This window comes from Ischnura elegans, chromosome 1 (genome assembly GCF_921293095.1).
Source record: "Ischnura elegans chromosome 1, ioIscEleg1.1, whole genome shotgun sequence".
NCBI lineage: Eukaryota > Metazoa > Arthropoda > Insecta > Odonata > Coenagrionidae > Ischnura > Ischnura elegans.
The window spans coordinates 80,969,270-80,992,552 of record NC_060246.1 but is presented as its reverse complement, the minus strand read 5'-3'; the positions used below and the strand labels follow the sequence as shown (position 1 = coordinate 80,992,552).

The following is a 23,283-nucleotide window of genomic DNA, read 5'->3' as shown; positions in this document are numbered from 1 at the left end:
CGCACAACTAAGATTACATATTGAGAATACATCGCTGTAGGTACTGAGGATATTCCGAGAGACTCGCCACCTTATTTTCAGCTGGGCTCGGCGCTGGGGCTTGGAGTAGCTTCCTGTGTCGGCGTCTCGACAGCACACACCTCTAAATTAGAACGAATATGCTTTTAAATTTAGGAAAATTCTAGCTAAAGTAGGGGCGAGATCTTGAGGACCATTAGCTCCAACCTTTAAATCCGTGTCTGCTCACCATGGAGAATGTCGTTGAATCAAGGATGAATCCGCAAATATCGCAAAATTCCTTCCTTTTCTACGGAAACCCATAGTTACCGCCTTCCGGTCTATTACGGGGACTAACAACCCCCGTCACCGCTCACTTTTCCCCGTCATCGCGGGGGTTCCTCTCCCGAAAGCCGCGTGACCACCGACTCGTGATGGAGTGATCATCACCCTAGCAGGGATATCCCAGAGTGCCTTGGGTGCGCGAAATCCTTCCACCCGCCAGATGAGGCGCATCTTTTATCGGAGGGGGGGGGGAGAGTTAGTTGCCCACGACGAATGGAGGTGTGGGTTACGGAGGAAGTCGGGGAAGAGAGAGTGAGTGAGTTAGGCCTCACTCAAGTAATAATGATTTTGAAGATCTTTCCTCCTTCGCGGGGGTTGGTCGGTTTTGTGTTTCCCTTCGGTGAAAGGTTGGGTTCCTTCGTGTCAATGGGGTGAAAGAGGGCGATTGGGAGAGTGGAGGGGGTGGTGCCGGGAGGAAGAGAAAGAATTTCGTGTGCGTTACGTGGGAAGGGGAAGTTTGGGGATTGATGGACCATATTCGCCCATCTCTCCCGCCGCGGCGTCCTCGTGTATATAAGCTCAGTATGGGCGCCGGAGAGAGCATACTCACAGTGCGTCTTCCCCCGTGGATAGTTGTATCTTGGAGAGCCATCCGTGGAGATGGCGTCAAAGGAAGCGGTATGGCACTTCCCCTTTCTCATTCTCTTTGTTTTATCTCCCGGCGTGGATTATGTGGCTATCAAAGGTGCTTCGGATGATGTTCTTTCGTTGGATTAGGAACGTGTCGTAGATTAGTTTACAGGCTTTTCTTTAGCGACTCTCTCCTCAATTTATTTGCACCTTTATTAGCAACTTGGAGGAATTCTTAAATACTGCTGCTAAGGTTATTTTTTGGGATTTTTTAAAGCATTTCCTGAGCTGTTGCTATGTTATTTCTGGGATGAAAGTGGATACTTGTCTTTGGCAACAATACAGCCTAACAGACTTAACTACGCTCGTTTGTATCGATGATTTTTCGACGCGTTTAAGAGGCGTAAATGGATAAAAATTATTTATTTGCAACAAATGCGAGATCTACTTCAAATGCAAACTCTATTTTTATATATAAAATTTTGTAAAAATAAAATGTATTCATTGTGTATTTAGTAAGCCTTAACTATTACGATCTAACTGATTTAATTGGAATTTTATTCGTTCCGTAACCGTTCGAATCTCTGTCAAAGTACCTTGGGGTCTTTTCCTTTTCTAATATTGAAATATTTACTTGCAGTTATGGCCGGTGATATTACTCGTAATATGGTTTACCACATGTGAAGCAGGCGGCGGAGGAGGTCATGGAGGGTGAGTATTTCATCTCATGTGTATCTTTTGATTAGTGTTATTCTATACCTATCAGCTCCCAATGACGTCCTACTCAGTCCTGTGAGTGAAAGATCTGACTTGAATATCTATATGCCACCGTCAAATATTTTTGTTAGATCGTCCTAACCACGAGAATCATTACTTTTTGTTCTTTTTTCATTTTCTTTACTTTTTTTTTTAGATACTTTCTTCATTCATTATGCAGCCCAAGATGCTATTTCTTCTTTATATCTTTTGTAACAGGCCATTTGTCTGGGTTCTACATTTTTTAACGTTACTATTTATATTCCCCCGGTACTTTTCCGCAAAGTCTTTATGAGGTATTAGTTTAAACGTTTATAACTATCTCTTTTTCTGTCCATGCGTCTTTATTTTTACACTTTTGGTCAGTCTTAAGTTTTGCATCCTGCGTGCACTTCTTGCTATTTTTTGGCAGCCTTTTTTCCTGTGCCAAGCATCACAGTTTCCTGGCGCGGTTAACTTGCGAGAAGGAGAAATGTTGGGCTGCAGTAGACCAATCTTTGGGTTGCAGTACTATGAATCGATAAGGCATAGCTCTGTTGTTACATCGGAATGTTGAAAAAGGCATGTTCTATCTTCCCTTAATTCCCTTGTCGTTTAGTCTTTCGTGGTACTAGGTTTATTCTCTTTTTGGTGGAAATAAAATGGAGAAGCAGAACTATCCATCTCAACCATTTTTTTAGTTACCCAATAATTATGCAGGATCTGGTTGGTGTAGTGGCTAGAGTGTTAGCTACACACCCCATGGGCCCGGGTTCAAATCCCGGAGGTGGCCATGGATTTTCACCGACTGACCGACCCCTGCTTGAGTGCTGTGTGGAGGACCCTCAGAATTAGTACTCCGTCCGTCGGATGGGACACTAAGCCGTGGTCCCTTTAGCGCTTTTTGCTATGGCTAATGCCGACGCTGGGTTTCTCTCCACCCTTCCTGTCCTGTCGTCGACGGTGACCTTAGCTATCGGTTGTCTCCACCAAAACCACCACCGCAAGAAATCTGGAATATTAGAGGAATTATTAACTTTATTCGAGGGTATTAATTATTTAAATACATTGTGCAAGTTTTACTATGCTCGTTTATGGAATAAATTTTGGATGGGATTTTTAAAATTTGATTTTAGGCGGGGAAGTAATTGCCTAATTAGGAACTTTAATAACATTTTGTTGCTGTCCATTTGAAACAATCCCATCGATCAGAAAATGAACCTTGGAGCTTATTCAATTACCGTGGATTTCACCTCTGCTATTCATGCGAGAGGTTCGAAATCAATCACAGATAAAAATATTGTGTATAAATCTTCTATACTAATTATGAAAATAATTATCGTTCCGAATTTTAAACGCTGCATATCGATGGCTAAGTTCTAACAACACGTATCTGAATTTCGGCCGGTTTGAGACGGTTATCTTAAACAAAGTGTGATAACATTTAAAAAAAATACAAGCAAAGTACAACTCTTTATTTTGCAAATGAATGCTTCTTTTTCAGTTTTCTGAACTTTTGGTTTTTAAATTTCAGTGTGCAAGTAAAAGAAATTAATCATTTTTTTTGCTCTCTTGAAAAGTTGCTATTTTTGAGATACGTATTGTCCAGCGATATAGACTTATGGACTTATACGATTCGGCTGATGATTTTCACTATCATCCACCAAGCATATGTACTCAAACTTTAATCTGTGAGCTCTATCCCCAATGGGAGAGATACTGGTCCACCGAATGGAGAGATGAAATAACTCAATTTAACCTTATGAATGGCGAAAATACGAGAATCGTGTTAAGTGACTAATTCCATCCTCAGAAAGAAGATCGTCATCCACGTCCCGTACTTCATCAAGAATATCCACCACACTAAGACCATCGTGAAGCACGTCAAGGGCCACGGGGACGGCGGCGGCGACTTTGGCGGAGGGCACGGGGGCGGAGGCGGCTACGGTGGAGGCGGAGGATACGGAGGAGGGGGTCATGGCGGGGGCCACGGAGGCGGCGGCGGCTACGGTGGAGGCCACGGAGGAGGCCATGGAGGTGGCCACGGGGGTGGATACGGTGGCGGCGGTCATGGAGGCGGCGGTGGTGGATACGGAGGTGGAGGTCATGGGGGCGGCGGTGGTGTAGGCGGGGTGATCGTTGTTGGTCCCCCAGTCGAAAAAGATGTCCATGTTAATCATGGCATCCTGCACCTGAGCGGAGGAGGCGGGGGCGGCCACGGAGGTGGTGGGGGTCACGGAGGCGGCGGTGGCTACGGAGGTGGCGGCGGTCACGGAGGGGGTGGTGGCTATGGAGGTGGTCATGGAGACGGTCATGGAGGCGGTGGAGGCTATGGGGGCGGTGGTGGTCACGGGGGCGGCGGCCACGGTTTATTAGATTTCATCGGAGGTAGCGGCCACGGAGGTGGGTTCGGAGGCGGCGGTCATGGAGGTGGTTACGGGGGGGGCGGTGACCACGGGGGCGGTGGATACGGGGGCGGAGGTCATGGTGGCGGTGGATACGGCGGCGGAGGTCACGGGGACGGTGGATACGGAGGCGGTTTTGGCGGAGGCCACGATGACCATGGCGGCGGAGGCTTCGGGGGTGGATTTGGAGGCGGTCACGGAGGCGGTCACGGAGGCGGTCACGGAGGTGGTCAAGGAGGCGGTCATGGAGGCGGTCACGGAGGCGGATTCGGAGGCGGAATCGGAGGTGGTCACGGTGGAGGTCACGGAGGTGGTGGCGGCGGACATGGAAGCTACATCGTCGAGGGCCCGAGTGGCGGAGGGGGTCATGGAGGCGGAGGCATTGGCGGAGGCTACGGCGGAGGCCATAACGGAGGCGGCGGGGGCTACGGCGGAGGCCATGGCGGAGGCGGCGGGGGCTACGGCGGAGGCCATGGCGGAGGCGGCGGGGGCTACGGCGGAGGCCATGGCGGAGGCGGCGGGGGCTACGGCGGAGGCCATGGCGGAGGCGGCGGGGGCTACGGCGGAGGCGGAGACTACGGATCAAACGGGTACAGCACCATCGACTGGGAGAGTGTCGGAGGCCACGGAGGCGGCGGTGGTGGGGGCGGAGGCCACGGAGGATATCACTGAGTATCGGGTTGATGGATATCACCTCCTTCAGCTGCTCACTATATTCCCTAAAGGAGGCATTATAAACGTAGCTTAAGCTCGTTGCTACAGCTCACTTGTCAATTTTCCATAATTTTGCGTGTTGTTTTCATGTTGTTAAAATCGCTGCAATTTAAAGAGCTCACATCCTCACTCATCTCAGATGAATAATTTTTACGCTGTGAATGTACATACTCATGCTGTTGCATTATTTTACGATTATATTGTGTTTTTGAGTGATTTATTGTTGTCTGTTATCTTTGATAAATGTAAATATACCGCCGTCTGATTTTTTTAACGGCAATAAAAGTTATTTTTATAAAAAATAATATGTTGTTTTTTGTAGAATGTTGAAAAAATTTCTCTTTTCCCCGGAATATTCCTGGTCACCAAATTATCTCATATCGATGTTTAACGCCAATCATTTCAAGACTAATTTCTCTCGAACTAAATCGAAGTTTTACTAACTCTCCTGGACTACTAAGAAGTTTTGAAGGATATCCCTTTTTTAATTAAACCAAAGCTTTAGAACGGTCCATTTTACTTTGTCTACAGTAATTACTATATTTTCTTTAATATCTGTCCTTATTTGGGGTGGGAGATATCATAGTTCTTCATACTTAAATTCAGGAAAATAACATATAAGTATATAGTTAACTTACAAATTAAAATTTGATTTATCGTAAAGTATTCTAATATAAGGTGTATATCTACTTGTGTGATAGTAATTCAGCTTGATATACATTATCGGTTCTTTCGCCTAGGTGAAGCTACATCCTAAAAATTTTCTGGTTACTGCCTAAGAATTTTTCCAGGATAGTATTCTAGTATACTAATATATATTCATTAATAAATAATCATATGATAAAATTTGAAAGAGCAAGGCCTGAATTTTAAAATTTTTCTCTAACCAAGCTTCTTCCTTAAGTGAAGAGTAGAATATCAAACTTAGTGAATTTGTTTTCATTTAACATTGGATATTGTGCCATTTTCTTTAGCAATAAACCTAAAATATGTTTTAACTTGTGTTTTCTTCTCAGTATTTCAATCGTCTTCATTTTCTCATGGTGCATACTTCTTATTCCTTACTTTAATTAACGCACATTTTAAATTCCCTAGAGAGGGAAAACTCCTCAATTACCAGTTGGAGAGAGATAAAAAGCTAAAAAAATTGCCAGCATTAAGGCTTTGTCTCGAATTCTCAGCCTTTCTCCTTGAAGTTTATGGGAACTCGCGTTTTAAATTGTCTCTTCTTCGTAATTGCCTGGAGAAAGGAATCTCACTTTCATTAAGGTCCCTCACTTTTACATTCTTACGCTGACATTTGCCAATGTTGCTCCGTGTCAGCTCAGTGATTCTGATTTTAAACTTAAAAATCGATGTGCTCAGAGCTTATGAATTCCATACTAATTGAGGCGTATTAGCATTGCTCCAATTGCATACCACACGCAAGTAATGATTCGGTACGTGTTGATTGTTGAGTCTAAAATGAAACTGTTGGGGGTAAATGTATCACCATGTTGGATGTAGAGAGTAAGTAAAAACTTTTATAAGATTTAATATGTAAATGCCTTCGGCGGGCAACCTTTTGAGACGGAGGAGCCGAAAGTCACTCAACTAGTTGCAATTTGCTGCGCAGCTGCGTTTTGACAGGGCTTTAATCTGACTTCAAGGGAATTATATAGTATGCGGGTGCATAATCCTCTCTCTGTCCTACATTTATGGTTTTTATCCTGTTTGAAATATTTTTTTGAGTTTTGAAAATAAAATGATATAACTGTAATGTTTTGTACAACAAACTGGAAGGCCGCATTTTGACATCGAAATAACCGCATACGGCTCGTGAGCCGTAGGTTGCCGACCCCTGCCTTTTGTGAAAAGTGATCTACAGCGTGATCGTGAGTGATCTACAGTAGGTAGATAAGAAACTCTGCGTCGGCGACTGTTACCTCTTATCTTGATGGATTAGTAGTTCGTACAAAGTGAGGAATAAAAAAAATATCGATGTACAATCGATAAACTTCTTCGATAATTTTTAGATTTGAAACAATGCTACCCAACGAAATATTGTGGCCATGAAGCAGTGAAGCATGACAGATTGTTCTAAATTTCAGCTTGATAAACTTTTGCATGGAATAATGCAAGTATAGTTACATATATGTTAAAAATTTCTATTTTAAACTTTGCTTGGAGTTTTACTTGTATAAATAGTTCAGTAAATAAAATTTTTCATAGCTCCGAATGGATGGTCACCATTATTCAATCCAAAAACGAGCTTATGATTTATGCTATTATGGGAATATAGCTTTGAATCCACTTCTATTGATAACAATCTTGTTTGCGCCATTGTTTTTGGCTTGATAAATAATAGTCTGGCAACTATTTTCATTCATGAAAGTTTTTTCAGTGAATTAACTACCCAGCATTTTATTTGTGTCCACGGTATTGAAGTCTTTGCTTCCATTAGGTGTCCATTTGATGGTAATTTAGTTTTCACGAGAAGGTAGGAATTATCTCAATTTTTGGCGTTCCTATTCTCTCTTTTTATGAATGTGTGTAAACGCATTTATGGTAACTTAAGATTGGAATAAAAAAATGGCTCCGGTATCATTTCAATTAGGCATAGGTAAAATCAATTAAATTACAATATATTTGAGGAGCTGGATTTTAAATAATTCAAAGTATTGCAACAAAATTAAATTAAAAATTTATTTTACTCGACAGCCTATAAGTTTAACTGCTTTCCGGCAATTGTTTAATTTGTATTTCTGCAAATGAATGAATGTGTTAATTTTGCGCATTTTTGTTTCTCATTAATGGAGTATGAGAATAGAAATTTAAACGAAGGAAAACTTTCATCGATGGGAAGACGTTGATCTGTCGCAGTGTTTTTTAAAATTAAAAATATAATGTTGAATATTATGTTGTTTTTTCTAGCATTTCTCTGCAGAAATATATGTACCAAAGTGATAGCAGGTGGCCATAGTAATAATTCCAGAGACTAATTGTTAACGCAAGAGAAACTTCAGTTGTCGCACGGCTTGTCAAGTGCTCCTTTCACACTTACATGCGGCTAAAGGTGAGAAAAATTTAGCTCAGTGCGTCTTCCAATGCTCTTCATGGTTGTCTCAAGTAATTATCACCCATGTAGTGACGCAGATGATTTTCCTCTCATGCTAGAGGCAAAGGGAAATGGAATGCTGTATTTTCTATCCCTCGTCCGTCTCTCTTTAGAGTTCAAACCAACAGTCTAAAATGCCTTTTCCGGATCAACAGAAAATAAAGCAGCACTAATGGTCTAGCATTTAAGAGAAACAAATTACTTTGAATAGATTTACTAAGTGGGATGAGGATTAATCACAAGAAGACCAAGGTCATGCGGTTTTGTAAAGCATCGCGAACGAGCAATGTGAGACTCAAGTTTAAAGTAAGCGGGGAAAAACTTGAGCAGGTAGAGCATTTCAACTAATTCGGCACGTTAGAGGAAAACAGATTCATTAGTAAGGACATCAGGAAGAGAATTGCACTAGCTGAGGAGGCGTTCAAGAACAGGAGGGAGCTTATGAGAGGATCGTTGTGTAAGAGTTTAAAGAAAAGTTTGATTTGAAGAGTAGCTCTTTACGGTACGGAAACTTAGGGAGGAGGACGAGAGAAGGCTGGAGGCATCTGAGATGTGGGTGTGGCGAAGAATGGAGAAGGCTAAGTGGACGGAGAGGAGGAAGAACGACGAAGTGCTGGACATGGTGGGTGAGGAGAGGCACCTTTTGGATGAGGTACAGAAGAGACAGAAGGTATGGATGGAGCGGGTTCTTAGCGGGTAGAGGATGTTGAAAACAGTATTATAGGGTAGATGTAGGGTAAACGAGGGAGAGGAAGGAAAAGAATAGGATTTTTACATAGAATGAAAGGAAGTAGGCCTTATAGAGAATTGAAAATGGACGCACATGACAGAAGGCGAGGCTGCCAGAAGACCTCAAAAGTACTCCATGGAAACCTACGTTAATCGGTAGAATACGGTAATAATAATATCCACTAGTTTTAATGATATTTTATGATTATCTAGCTTTCTACATCGCTGCCCTAAAAAAATATTTTGGTCCCATAGGTAAAACTAAGATGGGCGATCACCCATTTAAATCCTTAGATTTGGGCGGAGGCACTACAGTTTTCCTCATCCAGCACCAGTTCCATCCCGTTTTTCATCAAATTGTTCTCCTAGACTTGAATTGAGTATTTGTCCCTAAATCTTCCTCGGGGAATTTTTACTGCAATGTTTCCCATGATTATATTTCCGGTATACGTATCTCATGTCGTGGATATTGAATAAATCCTCCTTTCCCACCTTATCGGTCCATTCGATTTAGTTCAGCGCCTCCCTCCAAGCCTTTTAAATACGGATTAGCGCTTTTATAAGCTCTCTTTCGAAGTATATACTTCGAAGAAGAGAATGCAAACCTTATATCTCTACTTTCTCATTACTGGCTCGGCGCATCCATTTATCTTCATCGATCAAACGACGTTTGCAACACCATGTTTTTGCCATGGCTTGCCACATTAGGATATGGACGTCTGTGGTCAATTCAGAATATTTTTTCTAACGTGGTCGTTGTTGTCAGATATCTTTATTCAAGCCGGATTAATGTTTCACCGAACTTGGAAAAAATATCTGTGAAACAGTGGAAACAAATTGCATATTAATTCTTCAGTTTGCTCCCCAAAAACCATTTGGTTTAAAATACTATCTCTTCGTAATTGCGCTTTATAAGCTCTACCTAATCATAGATTGAAACTTAAGACCTTTCAAAGGGAACTGTTTTTAAACCACCGTAGTACCCAGTCCATACGGATTGGTCATAACAGAAAACGAATTACGAGTTGAAATAGGAATCTTGCCGCTATAAATTGGATGGTAGGAGGGTATTGTTTCCAATGTACCAACCTCATGGGGAATGTCGGATTTGAATTTCTTTCCTTTTAAAAGTGTATCTCTTCTACTATGAAGGTCATAAATAACGGTTCACGTATAAATTTGATCAATCAGACATTTTTTTACTAATATGTTCCTCTCTCACAGTCACTTTATTATCATCTAGCTTTAGTTTTCAATTTTGGCCAGTTTGGTTGTTTCTTCCTCGTTCAGAAAAGGATAGTCTTTTCAAAGGTGGCGTTTACAAGTCGTCACACTTGTCAGGCATGAAGGTGAAGTTGTTTGAATGGGATACCATTAAGGAGGCCTCCGTGATGGGCCGTGGAAGACGCGGGACTTCTTAGCTACGAAACAGATTATTGCGGTTGCGAGTAAATCACTGAAGAGTTCTCAAAACACAGCAGATTCTGTCTTACGTAGGTAATATATTTCAGGCGGAAGGAGATTTCTTTCCTTCTTTCATCACAATCAAGCGGTGAAAAGTCACCGTAGAGCGGAATGGAATGGAAGGGAAAGTTTGCTTTTTTCGTCGTCACGCTGATTTTCTCGCTAAGTCATCTCTTTGGACCAACGGTCGAAAAGTAATAGCGACCCTGACTTTTGAGTGGGAAGATTTTAAATGCGCATTCGAAGGTTATTTTCGAGCTTACCCATGTCAATTAGAGCATGGAATTTCTACGTGATCACATATTTCAACTGAGCGGATACTTTTTTTTAGAACAAAGTTGCAATACACTTTGGTGCCTGTTTAAAAAATCGCTAGAATATATGAAGCTCCAAATAGGAATTGAAAGTGAAAAGTTGTATTCGTAGAAAAATCATAGAAAGAAAAACGGTCTCCCTCTCTGAGCGTGCTGAAAAAGAATCTATTTTATTCATAACTTGAAATGGCCAATTCCGGTGAAAAATAAATTACACTGAGTTAACTTTTTCCTAATTCGTCTATAAATATCTTCCAATTCGCGGTTAACAACTAAAATTGTCAGAAAAATATCCTAAAAAAACCAAAGTAACTGCTGACAACGATTGATATTCTATAAGTAGCTTTTCGCGTCTCGCCCCTAAAAAAAGAAGAGAGAAATGTGTCAGGGAGAAAAACGTGATTTGGGTGTTTTCCATCATATCTACATTAATCCGTTACCAAGCCAAATTCCTTGGTTAAACCGTCAAAAGTTAGGCTCTCTTTCTCATGCCGAATGTTAAATGCACTTTTTGACCATTTGAAAATTCTCCTGTTGTAGTTTGTGGAGAAAAATGAAATAAGAGCCGAGGTTGACTTACGATTTTAACGTAATCCATGGCAATAATGTAAAAACACATTTGAGAGAAAGATGATGAAACTACAGGTGTGGAATCAGCAAAGGAATTATAATTTCCATGTAGAGCTTAATGACGGGTGAAGGTCTGATGGTGAGACAGATGAAGTGGAATATTTTGTGGAAGGAAGGCTTCCGAACGGCAAGAGTGAAGGTTGTCAGTATGAATAGCTTCGCATGAAATAATGTTGGTGAATCTTCTTCTATTTAGTAACAAGTGATCCAATTCAGGATTGCTGTTTAGGGTAAGCTGTCATTCCATTATACACAATGCTAAAAAGCTTCTGAAGCTACTGCACATGCGTATGCGATTGGTGAGATCACCCCTATCACCCAAAGGAGAATTAAAGAAAAATATTTTACTTTGAAGGCCTCATGCATCTTGCATAGCATGGAACTGGTTTTTCGCGAGCAGTTTCAAAAATAATACCAAGAATGAAAGTAACAATGGGAAATAAGGAAACCGTAAGACAAAACGTTGACAAGCGAACGACCGGGATTAAAATCTCGACGAAACTTTTGATCTTTATTTGTCTCTGGGAAAAGGAATTTTTAAACATATCTGTATTTGATTATATTTTCATAAATTACTGACTCCATTTCAGCCATTGGAATTGACTTGGTTTAAAAAAAAATTCTCTCATGGATACAGCGAATTAATCAATTGGGAGTGTTCTTAAATAATGAGCACGAGTTTCATTTGGCTGCCTATGTGTGGCTGTAATTTCCAAGCGATCTTAGTGCTACCGCTCAGTTAATATCTTATTTTGAAAAACTTATTTAACTGTCCTTTCACTTAGAAGTACTGAAATTAGTATCTTCTTGATTTTCATTCCTTTCGATAATTTGGCGAAGAATTATTTATCAGGGATAGTTCGTGTAAACGAGCATTCATCCATTCAATAGCCATAGCCCATCCGTAAGATGCAGCATAAAAATCCTCATCACATCTTCGCCCTTTGTGGTGATAACGATAATAAGAGGCTTTAAAGGCATGGAATAGGCGTTGTTGTGCTACCTAGATTTACTCTATTATTTGTAAATGTGGAGATTTATTTGCTACTTCACACCTTCTAGATATTCTACTGCCAACTGCAAAAAAATGAGACAGCTCATGAAGGTGTTTAGAAAAGTAGAATCTTACATCATAGAATAGGAGGTTGGTTGGAAGAAGAAAATAAATTAGACTACCAGATTATTGAATGCCCTCAGATACACATCGTAGCCTTAAGTGATGGATATAATTCCCGAGAAAGAGCAAGTACAGAAATTCGGATGTCAGTGCATATTTTCAATGGGAGAGCAATGAATATATTCTTGTTGTGTGAGAAACTGATGATAATCCGTTCCATGCGACAAATTATGCCCAAGAAGACAGAAAAAAACTGAAACATGTCTTTAAAAAATTATACATATATTGACTAGACTTGGAAGAGGTTTTTAATACATGAACTAGACGTACTCGTGCAACAGACAATATTATTTAATACAAAGGATGGGGGAGAAAATAAAAATATTAATAAAAGTGGAATCTTATATCAGAAGACAGATATTTGGGAAGATGAAAATACATTGGATTAACAGCATATTGAATTCCAAGTATTCTAACCAATATTATTATTCGGTATCAGAAATGGTTGGTAGTCAAAAACTGTTGAGCGACTGGGCCCTGCCATCAGTGGGGCGAAGCAATGATATTTCCTACTGACACATGCCTCCAATGCTATTTTATTGAAATCCTTAGTGTTCCCAGTGCCAATTTAAATTTTTTATGCACGATTTTCTTTGGTACATAAGCAATCCTTAGGTATTGAAACTCTTGAGTGACTTCGATGAAGATGGTTGCTCTTCTACAATCACACTGGAGACTGGAGAGAATCTTCCTCATAGATGCACCTCCCACTCACTTGTCAAAGAGAATAACAAAAGTGTATCCCCCTACTCTCTATATACACCATCTCTGCTAGTTATTGGTTGGGAAGGGAAGGAAATTTGCTACTTTCTTCCTCGCCTCATCCCACTTCTGCGGTGCGCCATTCCTCACACAACCTTGCCCGAGACCATCTCTATTTTTTCAGCCGCGTCCAAAGAAAGGAAAAGGGCATAGCCATCGCACAAAGCCCCGCGATTACCTGAACTTAACGATCTGGAGAGCTCAAAAGCTGCTACACCTCCTCGCTCTCGAAAGATGTCTGATCTTTCAGCTCCGAGAGAAGAGATCCTATCTCCTTCTTAAGAGTGTACCCGCTGATGCTCTGCGCACATGTCTGTGTTAAGGTAGTCCCTTCACCCGTTTAACGCCTCGACCTCATCTCACCTCGATGGAAAGATGAGTGGGTTCGGAGAATTGCTCGACTCTGTTGTAGAGGGGCAGCTGGACCCGGGGGGGCGGTAATGGGGGTGTCGGAGAGAAATAGGAGAGGAGGTAGGGCTGGAGTAAAAGTTCTGCGAAAATGCATTGTCGGTCAGGGAAGGGTGATCTGCTGGGCGGGGTGGAAGCGTAAGATATTGGGGGGACAATGCGTACGTCACGGCAGGACCACAGTCAATGGAAAGGCGGTGAAAGGATTAGCGGTCTTCATGGATGGGGAGGTTATAGAGGAGAGAAAGAGTACATTAGGGAACGAAAAGGGTGAAGGGCTCATGCCCAGGGGGTGATTTTCGTCGTGTGTGGGGGGTTTACAATGCACCCCTCCCAATTCCCCTCCCCCTGGTCCTCCTCCCTCCGGGGTGCTCTATATAAAGTGCAGCTCGTCCCCAAGGAGGCATCACTCGGGACATCATTACCTCAGCTTGAGGATCTAGGATTTTTAGCAGCAGCAAGACTCTCTGGATTACTGGATTTTCTGATTGGCCTGGATTATCCATAGGAATCAGTTTTGACCAAGTCTCTTACCAGTAGTAGACGACATGGGTCTGAAGGAAGTGGTGCGTGGATATTCTCCATTCTGAGGAGTTTTTTAAAAGATTTTTAGATATAAGTTTTAGGATATCCAAAGTCTTAGAATAATAATTCCTTCGATGTGTAAATACCATTGAATTTTAAGCTTCTACGTAGTTTGTGTATGAATTATGCTATATTATCGAAACCCGTTAGTTCATAAGAGTTTGTCAAATTGTCATATTTTATGGAGAGGCATACCGTGGGCTATTCTGTCTTGTAGAATATCTCTTCGAGGTAATATCACTTTCTTTACCATTGAAACGCTTATTCCAAACTAACTCAAAATTAATGCGGGAAAAAAATGGCCTGAGTGATGCTTGTCAGACCAGGCTGTTATAGCAGACTCGAAAGGAAATCTACTACTTGCTTAACAGTACACGAATAAATACGGCATTTTATAGAAATATAGTCCGGTGATATTGTTAAAATTAAGAGAATACGGTATATTTAAAGTTAAATAATATTTTTTTTAGATTCTAGGATTTATTTAATTCTTAGTTTTCTAAATTTCTTGAAAGTTTCTAAATTTCTTCTTTTTACTCTCATACGCATGACAAACGCACGTTTATAATCGCTTTAGTTTGAGAATTAGTGATAATATTTATGAATGTGTTCCAAGTTTTATGGCTCAAGATTAAATTTAACATTTAAATTAAATGTACATTTTTCAGTAATTTCGTAAGGAGACTATGACATTTCATCATTACCAAAACGAGTTAGTGAATTGTGTGATGCATGCATTTCCCATTTCAAACTTTTTATTTAAAAAAATTGATGTAATATACTACTTCCTTGTATCATGCTTATTTTTCTCAGTACCACGTATCCAGCCCTAATTTTCTTGAGTTAAGATTAACTAAGTCACACTTGACAATTTTGCCCCTCTTTACCTTATTTTGACGTCAGTCAACAAAGAAAGTGTCAAATATGTTGATAGTGGTATTGGTTTATTGATTGGAACCATGTGCGTGGTGAATAAGTGCTGTATTTAAGCGATCCATTTTCTATTAGGGTAGGGACTGGATGTTCACCCAGTGAATTCTAGCAATTTCTCGTTGCCTTATTTTCTGTCGTAGATTTTAGCCGCATAGATTGTTTTGTATTTTATTTTTAATATCCCGTACACTAGCTTGTTATTTATGATCATGAAGATAATTTTTTTAGATGATAATGGAGCCTACATCCATCAGAAAAATGTTAGGATGAATTTTCATGGTGCTATATTTTTTTTCCTTTTTTTAATTCCAGATTATTTTGGCATTCATAATACTGAGCATGTCAAGCATCGGCGATGCAGGAGGTGGTGGCGGGAAAGGTGGAAAGTAAGTACACATAATTACCATCGGAAATTGAGGTATTCTTTGCTTTCAAAATATTTCGTTTAATATCAGTAAATCTTTATCTTTGCTGCGAATTTATTATGAACTATTAAAATAACCCTGGAGGAGTAATTCAGTCGTTATCCTTTTGAATACGATGGCGGAACGTTGTTTCCATCGCCTGAAGTATATTTGAATTCTGTATAAGTCTAATCTGCATTGTTGGAATTGCTCCGGCCTCGATGAAGGGTACATTGAATTCTGGGTGGTACAGGTGATGTTGATTTGATACTAGGTAGAATTATTGTGATTCTTACTCTTACAAATTCTACCTTTATTTGATTGGCTGGTAATTGTTTTGAAAAACTATGATTACATTGAAATCTTTACTTAATCGCATACGTGCTACTTCACTTGGTAGTTGTGTTCCAGAATTGCCTCAATTCAATGCTTCTCTAAATATTTTTACCTAAAGACTTTATCCATGCAGAGTCGTAGAGTACTAGTTTTTCATTCAGTGTTAGTATCCATGCTATGCTATCATTTCATAATATTTCTATGATTCTTTCCTCTGTATGATTAGAAGATAATTCGTTGATTTGGAACAATATTAGTATACCGGCGCGCTAAAAATTCTTACATTTACAGAGTATCCTGAAAGATAAAAGGCGTTTAAAAAAGTTAACCTCACATAGAATTATTCCTTGTTATTCTGGGTTCGAGGCATAAAGAACACGCTGAGAAAACATCGTGACAGCGTGTTCCATGCTCATTATTAAGTTTTCATCGTCATTGGGCATAAGGGATTTTGTTAAGACCAGCCAAATACGCTTCCGCGTGGAAATGTCTTGCCTACTTCTGGAGAGTCTTAAAAGGAATGCGTATTTAAAATTGCCCAAGAAAAAAATTTTGACCAGACTTCCGAGAAGAAGCTCAGAGAAGTCAAACTTCTGTTGGTTTGAAAGACCTTTCAATCGACATAGATTAATAAAAAAATAACTCAACCCTGTGAATTATTTGACTGAGTGGTGATGTCAAGAAAGGCAGCGAAGAAATCGCAAATTACGGACTCCCAATTGTACATGTGGTTACATTTCGTGCTTGTAGGAAGAAGTTCGTGATTCACGTGCCGTACTTCATCAAGAACATCCACCACACGCATACCATCGTGAAGCACGTGAAGGTGAAGGACCACGGCGGCGGCCATGGTGGAGGTCACGGTGGAGGAGGCCATAGCGTTGGAATAGTCTACGGCCCACCCATCAAGGAGGAGTATCATGTCGACCACGGGGCTGTAGCTGTTGGAGGTCACAGCGGCGGTGGAGGTGGCCACGGCGGAGGCGGTTACGGTGGAAGCTACGGTGGTGGTCACGGTGGAGGTCACGGCGGCGGTCACGGTGGTGGTCACGGTGGAGGTCACGGTGGAGGTCACGGCGGCGGTCACGGTGGTGGTTACGGCGGTGGTCACGATGGAGGTCACGGTGGTGGTTACAGCGGTGGCCACGGTGGAGGCCACGGCGGGGGTTACGGCGGTGGTGGCCACGGCGGCTACATCATTGAGCACCTTAGCGGCGGAGGTCACGGAGATGGAGGATACGGGGGAGGCCACGGTGGAGGTCACGGTGGGGGTTACGGTGGAGGTCACAGTGGAGGTGGTCATGATTATGGGTGGAGCAGTAGTGGTTGGGCTCCAAGCAGTGGTGGACACGGTGGTTGGGACCGATAAAGTTGAGACCATGGCGTTAAAAAAGAACTGACCATTCACGCCTAGCAGCTATGAAGGAATAGTGCCTTTTTCTATCTCTTTGAGCTAATGTTTTGTCATATTTACTTTAAATTAACCTGCTCGTAGGGGAATTTCTGATGCCTGGCATATTAGAGCATGGGACTCAGAGATACTTTGTAGCCAAGGAAAATAATTGTTCCTTAGGTTGACTAGCGGCAAAGCCGCGGACATTGTGATAACAAATTTGCATTCTTTTATATTGTTTACTCCTTTGTTAATAGCATTAGTCCTTATTTTACTGTATTTTGAGAGTTATATTTCCAGAACTCCTGGAATATGTTACATTTTTTACCGTTTTATGGTTTGTTAATGTTTGAAATAAACTTTTATATGCATTTTAATATAATTTCAGCCTTTTATTATTATTTATTCTACCTCCCTACATATCTCGGTTGTCAGGAACGAATTCCCTTTCGAATACCTGATTTTAAATTTTACTGATAAATTAGGAAAATTAGTAGTGTAAATCTTCATTCAGTTGTAAGACTAAGGTGTTATAGGCCATCTCTATTAAATTTTAGCAGAATAAATCCTCTGTGGAACCTTGTTTTTCCATAAAATTCCTCTTAATCTACTCATCTGCATACTAGGACGCGAATAAGCTACTTTTTATTAGCTTCACTTACTAAGCCGCTTCTTTGATCACATTCCTTGTTTATACCTAAAGTCATTTCAGTGGAAGTGGAAGACTGGTGTGCTTGCACTCACTATTCTCACTATGATGTAAAAATAAAATTTGCAACGACTTTATTTGAAAGATTTAATATTTTTGTTTGGCTAGTCGATTTAAGGCCGGATGAAGATACTTTCTCATAAGGTTATCCCATGTATTGACAAAGAATTCGTTTCCCTAGGTGCTCTGGAAATTTTTCATAGTTAGCGTGTGTAGAACGTATCATTTAGCTGAATTCTTGACAAGCCAAAATGTCTGTGAAATTTTTGCACCTCGTGCACACTTGCGGGTGACTCCGTAAAGGTACGCCCATAGCTAGTGCGCGGTAATTACCCTGTATAAATATTTGATTACTGCATGTACTTTTATTTTTAAGAGGACAAATCAGTTTTTCATATAGTTGTGTCGTTTTGACTGAATATGTATGTGCTTCCGGAGCTGTAATGGCACCCTATCCATGTATAAGTTGATAGATTCATTCATTTATTGCTTGTTAAGTAAGCTTTATCTTGTGTAATAACTCATTAAATTGTGCTTGTAACGGCTTAGTAGCTTCCTTTCCAAGCAGTAGCTCCTTTTCCATTCCCGGAAGTGATGATCCTATTGGAGTACGTATTCTAAAAATAATAAAGGCTTTAAAAGTCTCAACACGACAGTTTTTTGCTTTCGAGCGTTTGTTACCCTATAAGTTACTACCGTATTTTGAAAGCAGTGCTTCAGTCATCTTTTAGAGTGCACGGCTTCAATAATATCTCCAGTTCTCATTGATATATATGCTTTACCATTGCCGGGCATATTAAAGTAGTCGATGTTGAAGTCGAATTATAGCATCGAAACTTAACTCAATCGGATAGACTAGTTTTTAAATTTAGAATTTAAGTTTTGAAAAAAATTTACATGACTTTTTTCTAGGATTCTCCTTTTTCCAATTTTTTTCAATGTTACAGCTTATATGATTTGAAATTGTCCCCCCTAACCGGATAGGGCTTTTAATAGATCGCATTCTGACTATTTCTACATATTTTAAAACGAATAAAATTTCCCTTATCTCTCCAGAATTGAGATTCATCCCCTAGCCAGCGATCGTGAATTATTTTCTGCTTTTAATTGCTATTGTAATGATGAAAATATATGAAGAAAGATCTGAGGTTTTCCCGGCGTATGGTGATGTTGAAGTTATTTCGGGTTTCCCACCGGATGAGGTTCTCCATCTCTGCCGACGTTTCGATGGACGACACGACTATCGAAACGTCGGCAGAGATGGAGAACCTCATCCGGTGGGAAACCCGAAATAACTTCAACATGAAAATATATGCCATTCCTCTTGATGACTCATATTGTAGGAAAATTTAGCATTTAAAATTAACGTGGCACTTAATGCTAAGGCCTCCACTGTAAGCGGTTGGTGCGATAATTTTTCTCGTTCCTCTTCGGCGTTGTTTGATGACAGCAGTTTCGCCGGCATCCTACCAGCATCTTCAGGTGAGATGTGGCTCCAGTCAGCATGTTTTCCGCGATTCCACCGCGTTATTTTATGTCTGATGGACGTTAGTTTCGCCGGTAATCCCTCCAGCATATTCAGACCAGAATTGACTTCTGACCTGAAGATCCTGGCGGAGCTGATCGTGAGGTGATCGTGAAGCTTATCAGGTAAAAAAAAACACGGTGAAAACCCAGAGAACGTGATCGCAATGCAATTTTACACATATGTTGTGAAGATAATGAATTTTTTTTCTCCCGCAGATACTGATGCAATGCTGAATTGACCACCTACTAATTTATTCTTTGAAATGATTACTTGGTGCAAAAAAATAATGATCCTATGATTTAATCAAGGGGACTGCATAGAGGAAGCCCAAGTCCATCCCATAGATGGCTGATTTCTGTTGCCACTTCGGTCGCATTTTAATTGGTTTTCAAAAATGTCCGCGACGCTGTGAAAAGTGCAATGCGATCCACTTTTATCCATTATTTTGTAATGTAATGTTTGTCATTGCGAGGAATAGCATTGAAAAGTAATGAATTTGATAGAACACATCATTATGTATATAATTTCGGTTAATACCCGTAATTACATCTCATTTACCCGTGAAACTCGGATCAATTTGTCCGTCAGCGACACGAATGGCGACTTTTGTAAACCCATTTAACTGCGCGGTAGGTGGCAGCACTTTTAGAGGCCGACTTGAGGATCCCCCTTTGGAATATTCGTGAATTTAATTATGTTTCCCTGTATCACCATTGCACTTGGTTCACGGTCTAGTTCAGTTCAGCATTCAGTCTGCTGCTGGCCTTTGCGTCTTTCTTCGCCCTTCTCTCAAGAACGTGAGTCAGCACTTCCCAGCAGGGGAAACTATTTTTGCGGTGAATCAAAAGTACTGTCTTTGTGTCTTTTGTATTGCGCGGAAAACTTTACGCTCTCATTCCTTCGCCAAAACTTCTGTTTTATTTTCATGCTACTGTGAGACTGGAAATTCTTTCATTGCTTTCTTCCGCGTAGGAGCAATTCCGCAGTGGGAGATTGGAGCAATAATACTTTCCCTTCGGGGTGATCGAACCTTCAAGTCGATGCTATCAATGCCGGTCAGCGGGCCCACAGGGCACGTTTTTGTGCGTGAATCATCACTAGCAATGTGGATTAAGGGCAGGTAAAGTCATATCACCGTCTAGCATCTTATGTACTTTGTACTTAGTACTCATACTTAGTTCCTGGAAATTATCATCATCACTGGTCAATAATCCTAAGATTGGTTTGACGCAGCTCTCCACTCAATTCTCCCAACAACTAATCTTTTCACACCTACGTATTTCTTCTCTTTCACATCCTTCTTTACCTGCTCCATGTATTTCATTCGAGGTCTTCCTTTTCCGTTCTTGCAACCCATTTGTCCCTCGACCAATTGTCTTCATCAGGCTATCATGTCTCAAGATGTGGAAGTTGTTCCATCTTCTTATTAAGGTTTTCATAAGGATTCTCTCCTCTCCTACTCTTCGTAGGAATTTGGAAATTATATTAAGTCTTCAACGATTGCGTTGTTGTCTTGCTTATTTTGAGGCACATTCTCGTGTACATTTCGGCACTGTTTTTTTTTCTCAAATACTTTTATGAAGTGTTTTCCTGAGTAAATAATAAAGATAAAAAAGAGTAAATAATGAATATCCCGTGATATTAACCGTTCAGAGAAAACATTTTAGATCACTTGCATTAACGCAGAAGGAATTGGATCATAACGTCTATTACCTGCATCGAGGATGTTATTCTAATTGATTCCAATTTATAGCAAACTTGCGGTTTCTTATTGTTCTTAATTTCTGAGTAAAGTCTTCACTGGGTTGATCCCGTCCTTACTTAGTATTTCTCTTCCGTACTCATTGAAATTCCTGAATATTCTAATTGTTCTCATGGTGCTTCACTCTCAATCGTCTTTTCCAAGGTAATATTGTAATTATACCACTATAATCCGTAAAAATAATTATTTATGTTTAATAATGATTGCTTTAATGTTGTAATTTAAGTGATGATATCATCCTAAAAAGTCGAGAAACGCTGGTACTCATTACCATCTCATTGATAGTTCATTATCCAGGCAAGAAGATATTCTGTTTGAGTAAGTGGTTTAAGTTAAAAGTATTTTTAATTGATTGAAAATTATGTTTCTCGTCAAAATTTGCCGCTGAAAACAAATGTTAATCTTGAGTGTGTCATTTTTAATTCCTAGACGTTTATGGTGATTTTATTAAATGTCCATTTTATTGAATATTTATCATTGCACTTATGCTATACTGGGAAGTTTAATTCCTGGGGTAGCTGCTTTGTAACTTTCAGAAAAATCTTTGTATAATTTCAGCTTTGATTCTTTTTTTGGTACCTGAGCATACTTTAAAAACCTAAAAATCCTACCTCTTGCCTGTGGATGAAATTGAAATGATTTTTTACGTTATCAGGTGCTTTCTAGATTCTACTACTTCTTGTCTTTATTTTGGTAGCGTACTGTGATTTCATTCCTTGTTTTTTCGTAATTTTCAGGTTATTTTTCCACATTGATTGAAATGATGTTGGGGACGCTTCTTTTTATAAAGAAATTTTTATATATTTAATCGTAGAAGCTAATCCATCTTCAGAGAGTGAAGATTATTTTTTTTTACTCTCAGAACTCCATTTCAAGCGTATTACATGTAAGGGAATCTTTAGCGTGATCAATATTAGAAATTATATTTTTGAATATGCTCGGTTTCAAATAATAACTTATTTGTGGGCATACTCAAGTATCATTCGGTCTCAAAGCTTAAACAGTTCGACCACCTTCTTAAATAATTTTTTAGGGCCCTTTATCACCGTGTTTATCCCAGAAAAAGTGGCATGTCATATTTTCTGTAAAGATTTATTTATAACAGTAAAAAATAACACTTAGAAGATGTCATGAAAATATACAGTGTGATGAGTGTTCAAGAATGAGTTTAAAAGGGTTTGGACGAAAGAGACTAGCATTCCCTCGACGTTATTTGCCAAAACAGTTTCGCCCGATCCTGAAATAGAGAGATATAGTTGTTAACAGGAAAAAATTGAGAAATTTACATTGTTTCATCATGATAGTTATATGCTTATAGTGGAAAATAGCGGCAGAGATACTTCATATAGTATGTATTTATGGTTTTGTTGATTTTGATTATTAGGGAAAACATATATCGTCAATGAAAGACTTACAATTTTATGAAACTTATAAAAAATCACAAGATCTTGGTATCTTTTCGATAAATAAGCGTTTCAGAATGGAAAACATATATCTGAATAATATATTCCCTGCACATAAAATACGATTGCCTTAAGAATTCTATTGCAGTACTCAATAAGATTGTGTCTTTAAATAAGATTTTTTCATTATTTTGTTTGGTTTTGAACAAATGAGAAAATTTTAAAAGTCATTCACGTCGTGTATTACAGATTGGTGTAATATGGGTGACAAAAAGGTAATAATAATGCATGTGACCATTACCAAGGAAATGAGGTCATTTACACAGATCTGCATTCACAATCCTTTGAGATAGTTAGGTAGATCGGGGGAAGATAAATTACAACGAAAAAAAACCTCAATCAGTCATTTCCTTATCAGTTTGGACTATAAAAACACCACAGACGCAGCCTACTTTTCATGTGATGGTGACGTCATCAACTTTACTGTGAAAGGCTGTCGGTTTTTCTGAGTGAATATTTCGAGAAGTATGCGACGGATCGAGAAGAGGAAAACTGAGTCTCTTTATTTTTCAAACTCTGTCATAATTGACAGTAAAAACATATGTAACATTTACAGCATTGCTTTCTAAGCAACATCAAATTTGGAAGTCCGTCATTCAAAAACTGTGTCTTTTATGAAATATTAAAGATGTAGCGAGGATAAATGGTCTACGGAATACTGCCATTATTATTGCAATTGAGTGGGAAATCTACGCATTTTTTAAACGAAAAATATTAAAATATTATTTTTCCTAGAAATAAGTTGGGCGACAAAGGGAGTAAATGGAAAATTAGGAGTTTCCTCGGGTTTCGTCTTACCTAAATGAATTCTTTGGAGAGGCAG

General features: G+C 39.8%; 2 protein-coding genes across 2 annotated transcripts; both read left to right on the top strand.

The window, feature by feature from the left end:
- The first annotated feature begins 893 nt into the window (after positions 1-893).
- On the top strand, positions 894-4,724 carry LOC124155603 (glycine-rich cell wall structural protein-like). Its single transcript, XM_046529610.1, has 3 exons — positions 894-960; positions 1,553-1,623; positions 3,461-4,724. Exons 1-3 carry the CDS (start codon positions 943-945, stop codon positions 4,722-4,724), a joined length of 1,353 nt encoding a protein of 450 aa, XP_046385566.1. The 5' UTR covers positions 894-942.
- Positions 4,725-13,772: 9,048 nt separating this feature from the next.
- On the top strand, positions 13,773-16,974 carry LOC124155536 (glycine-rich cell wall structural protein 1.8-like). Its single transcript, XM_046529483.1, has 3 exons — positions 13,773-13,913; positions 15,178-15,251; positions 16,356-16,974. The coding sequence occupies exons 1-3, from the start codon at positions 13,896-13,898 to the stop codon at positions 16,972-16,974; spliced, it is 711 nt and encodes a 236-aa protein (XP_046385439.1). The 5' UTR covers positions 13,773-13,895.
- The last annotated feature ends 6,309 nt before the right edge of the window (positions 16,975-23,283 follow it).